The following is a 4,861-nucleotide window of genomic DNA, read 5'->3' on the forward strand; positions in this document are numbered from 1 at the left end:
AATGTTTTCACACCATTGTATCACTCATATTGTCGGTTTAGTTTCATAATATTTAATTATACATATCATTATACTCCGCTAAAACATTTCGTGGATGAATAGTGGGATATTAATCTGAAGCGGGCTGGTTAATCACGTTGAAGACATAAAGTGGGATGAAACGGCATTCGACCAAAGAAAATGCTTTTAGCTTTTGTTTAATGAATTTTGATGGCAAAACTAATTAAATAGCAGTTTTGTTAACATTATTGGATAGCTGTAAAAGACATTTTAATTTTATCAAGTAAAATGGTGATGCACTACTTTTCCCTTTTAAATTCAGTTTCCAGTTGAATATGTGCTTGTCTTAAATATGTAGGTGTTAATTGCAATAAGCAATTTAGTGGATACAAAGTCCTTAAATCAGGGCGATTACAATTTCTTGAAGATAAGACAGTATTTATATATTACGATTATTTCTTGTAATAGGATATTTATTGTAGTAAACTCATTATATCACAAAATGGTCACGTGATAGAATACAATTTTAAATCACACTCTTATTGATTTTATATTCTGATTATATACAATGTATACCAACAATTAAAAGATAAGAGCAAACGCCTTGGAAAATCTGAGCACAGCAAACACATCACAAAGTAGACCAACCACAATAAGAGACTGCAGTGGAAAGTTATAGTAGACGGCTTGCTTCAAAAATCCATCAACAACTACATTTTGATTGCATGAAATGTTTCATTAATTGTAAGTAAAACGGGGAATGAATAAAAGGCGGGGGCATTTAAAGGGAGAAATGAAATGAAGTAACAACCTACCAACATAAAGACACTTGATATGCATAACATTTAAAAAGATACGTACAAAAAGCAAAACGGAGATATCGCTTTGGAACGGTCTGTAAGCTGTATAATGGAAAATGGAGGTTGAAACGCATTTGGTCAACGCCAACCGACCTCACGATTACCTTATCTTCAATTAGTTTGACAATATACTTAACTATACAGACTTTATACCTAACTGCAGATAACTTTTAATCATAGAAATAATCCTGAAAATTGTCCTAAAACAAAACTTATTTTACTCGCCACACGTACTAAACAAGTTAAAAGCTTACATAACTATAACTTTTGAACGATTTAAGTTTGTTACCATTTACAATGATCTAACTTTGGCGCATTATAATTAATTAAAATATAGAATGAAATGCCACATTTACGCGTGTCCATACAAGTATGAAATCTAAATCTTTGTTACTCTAAATATTTACTTATTTCAGTTTTTCTTTTGTTTTGTTTCTCTAGGATCACAACAGTAATCTCAACGTTGCCAATATTTATTTCTATACACGAATGTTCACAAAAAAATGCTAACATGATTCATATATTATGGCAGTTACCAAGACGGTTATATTAATAATGATGTAAGAAAGGTGGTGTACATTATTATCTGATTTAACACGCATCAATAGTAAGCAATGTTTTTCTGCATAAACTAAAGGTACGGAGTAACTTGTTATTAGTAATTAATAACGACATTACAAAAAACCTATGATTGCTAAAGCATTGACTTCTAATCAATTATCCTACCCAAAAAGGCAATAACTCTGGCGTTGATGAAACGCTTCTTTCGTAGAAAACAGCTTTTAGCGTATGTCCCAACAATTTTCATCATCCCTTACGAAATGGTGAAAAAGTTGCGAACATGCCGCGGACATACCTATTCGCGGGATATTCACTGCTACCGCGATCATGCCGCGATTGGTTTGATACTAGTTCGCGGGATATTCGCAGGAAGACCAATGATCGCGGCATGTTCGCGAGAAGAACTTAGAAGATTATAATCCTTTGGTAAATTGTTACTGAAGAGCTTTTATAAGAGCAGGTAATTGTAGATCAATTAATTTGTAACATTATCTGTAAGGTCACAGCATGAGTCTGATAAGTTAATAACAACCAGATATTCTGGACATGTTTAGAAGGACATCTGTGTGCATTACAGACAGTTTTCATAATTAAGTGATTCTTAGAGGCTGATAGGAATATATACTATTTTGTGGAAAGTCAGAAAATTTATGTTTAATATCTATACTCATATATCTCAATAAACATAAGGATTTTGAAAATGAAATAGATATGCTTAACCTTTTGCAGAGCTGTATCAGATTATCTAAAAAGAATGAAATATAAAACTACCTTATTTTGACAATTTCTATGCTTCATAAGTCTGATAATTAACATGTAAAACTATGACAGATTTGTAGTGATACATATAACTTATAAGCAGTGTGAAGAAAAAACATTTAGATGAAATGAATACATGTACTCAGACACTGTTATTGAAATGACAAGTAACAGTTAAAATTCAAACATATTTTATCATTAAAACTTTGTTTAAAATGCTCCAAATTTGATATGAAAAAGTTCAGACATTTACAATTTGAATTTGTTACAACTTCAGTGTTCAAGTTTATTCAATAAATTTATATCCCTGATTCCTATTAATTCATTTGTTTTTGCACTTTTTCTGTACATGCATTTTTGTACACAATTTCTGTAGTGATGGTTTTCAGCTAGTTCGCGGCATGCAACTAATTCGCGGGATGTTCGCAGCATTTAGTTCACGGGATGATCGCAGCAATTTGTTACCATAAGATCTCTCATTCAAATAATGTATTAGAAAAATACCAGTATATTATCCTACAACGAATACATTTTACTCTTTTTCTGACACGTTTTACTACAGAACTATTAATAATTGAAACATGAAAATGTTTCATGATAAACGATTAAAAAATCTTATTTTTCTTCGTTGCCGCATGTGTCGTAGATCATATCCCGAAGACATAATATAAATCCAATTTTGAATTGTTTTCATACAAAATCGTTTCCACTTATCTTCATTCTATTGACAATCGATTGCAAAGTCACAATATGACCTAAGTTGTGACTAAACCAGTTTGTTCCAATATGTGTAAGTTCGTTGAAGCTTTAACTTGAATCCTTATCAATTCGTACGAAAGATCTGTGTCGACAAAATAACCTCACAGCAGTACGTGGTAGATTTATTGTATGATATCCTGTAACTGAAAGAGTCTGTGTAAAACTGTCGCCCCAGATAGCTTATGACTATCAATATCCTCCAACAAACTACCAATTTCTTGAGAAATTGCTTTTGGAAATATGGTAGGATATAACAATTTCTTGAAAAATAATTTGTTCATAAACTTTATGTTTTGTTTTGCATTGAATCCAGCGCATAGGCCCCTTTGACATGTTAGATTAAACTCACAGCCGTTTGATTTACCACTTTTTGCTAATTCAGCTTGAGCATCGGCACTAACATAAACATGACATGTCGGTTCAAGATTATCCACATCGTCCAAATCAATCATTTTTAAGCTATTACCTATCATAAGAAAATGTTCTTCTTTAAAATCCCTGATTCTGAGCGAACCAAGGGGAGAATATTCAAGATAGTTCAAAAAATCAGCAAGTTCTGTAGCTAACTTTAACCTTTGTTGCCATGTCAATGTCTGTAAATTGTAAATCTTCACACGTTCACCGAGTTCAAAGACGCTGACTATTCCTCGTTCTGTTAGATCTGCAGTTTCACTCTCTTCGTTCCTTACACAGTATCCTAGCAACTGAGCAAATCCTGGATGAGACATTTGTTCTAATAGTAATATCTCTTTCATTAGTTTCATTGTCGGAAACACGAAACATCTTGATCTTAATTCGCCTTTTCTCTCATGACCTTCATTGATTTTATCAATACATGATTTAACTTCACTTTGGTGCCGTGTTATCATTTTAACTGCAACCAGCATTCCTCTAAAGTCTGCTTTGAATGTTTGTTTTGAGACGCCATGCCCAATCTTCGATAGCAATTGCACTTCATGAATATTAGAACAATTTATCAGATATCTTGGACTCTTAACGTAATTAGCCATATCTGAATGTTTTAATACAACATTTGTTTCACTTGGGCTGTTAGAAGCTTTATCATTTAAAGGACTTTGCACATGATTTATTCCGGTCTCCGTTAAATGTGTCTGTTCGTTACTAGGTATAGCTTTTCTTAAGAATTCAAGTATTTGATTCCTTCTTTGTTGAATATCTCTATAATCTTCGACTATTTCCATCAATTTTTCTGTGCGATTACCGTAGACTTGCATTATTTTCCGTGAAGTAGGATCGTGCAGATTACTGTAAAGTACTATTTTCTCATCAGCGTTTTGTTTCTTGCCACACGTGCTTTCTAGCATCCGGTACATCAAGCATGCGGAGATAAATAGTGGTAGTACTATATACGTTTTGTAAAAGCGCCTGTAGATGGCGTAACCGAACATGACAAAATACGTGAATTATCTGCAAATAAATAAGAAATATCTGTAAATAAATCAATGCCTTTCTGGCTGTGTTCTGGTAGCTCTGTGCTCCCGAGAAATCTACCCTTACCTTATATGTTTTGTAATTTTGCCTGTGAACATTTTGACACACTCATTCAAGAACACTAAGCAGTTACATTATCTGAGAAAGAAATGTCTTTCAGACAAGCTTATTGTTTTGAGAGGAATAATAATACATGTAGGAGAGAACCTCAGGCGTACTTGACGATGTGTCATTGTTACAATAGGGACTAGAGCTCCTGAAATCTGTTTAACATATTAATTAAAACATCTAGAAACTTAACAGGAAACAAAGAGAGTCAATTGCAGCCATTCCGGGAGCTCTACGCCCTGTCTGATTCAATTTTGATTTCGTTAAAAGTCCAATTGAACACTTGCTAACTACAATGGTCGAATATAATGGTTAGTAACTTAGCAGACCAAATAAAAATATAATCATCCTTATTTAAGATA

General features: G+C 33.0%; 1 protein-coding gene across 1 annotated transcript; it reads right to left on the bottom strand.

The window, feature by feature from the left end:
* Positions 1-2,746: 2,746 nt before the first annotated feature.
* LOC123555250 (extracellular tyrosine-protein kinase PKDCC-like) lies at positions 2,747-4,341 on the bottom strand. The gene has a single exon (XM_045345917.1). It carries the CDS (start codon positions 4,271-4,273, stop codon positions 3,062-3,064), a length of 1,212 nt encoding a protein of 403 aa, XP_045201852.1. The 5' UTR covers positions 4,274-4,341; the 3' UTR covers positions 2,747-3,061.
* Positions 4,342-4,861: the final 520 nt, after the last annotated feature.

The sequence above is a fragment of the Mercenaria mercenaria genome, chromosome 7 (genome assembly GCF_021730395.1).
Source record: "Mercenaria mercenaria strain notata chromosome 7, MADL_Memer_1, whole genome shotgun sequence".
In the NCBI taxonomy this organism is placed as follows: Eukaryota; Metazoa; Mollusca; class Bivalvia; order Venerida; family Veneridae; genus Mercenaria; species Mercenaria mercenaria.

Excerpts from the sequence above, each read along its gene's own strand:
- LOC123555250 (XM_045345917.1), bottom strand. The coding sequence starts at position 4,273 with ATGTACCGGATGCTAGAAAGCACGTGTGGCAAGAAACAAAACGCTGAT.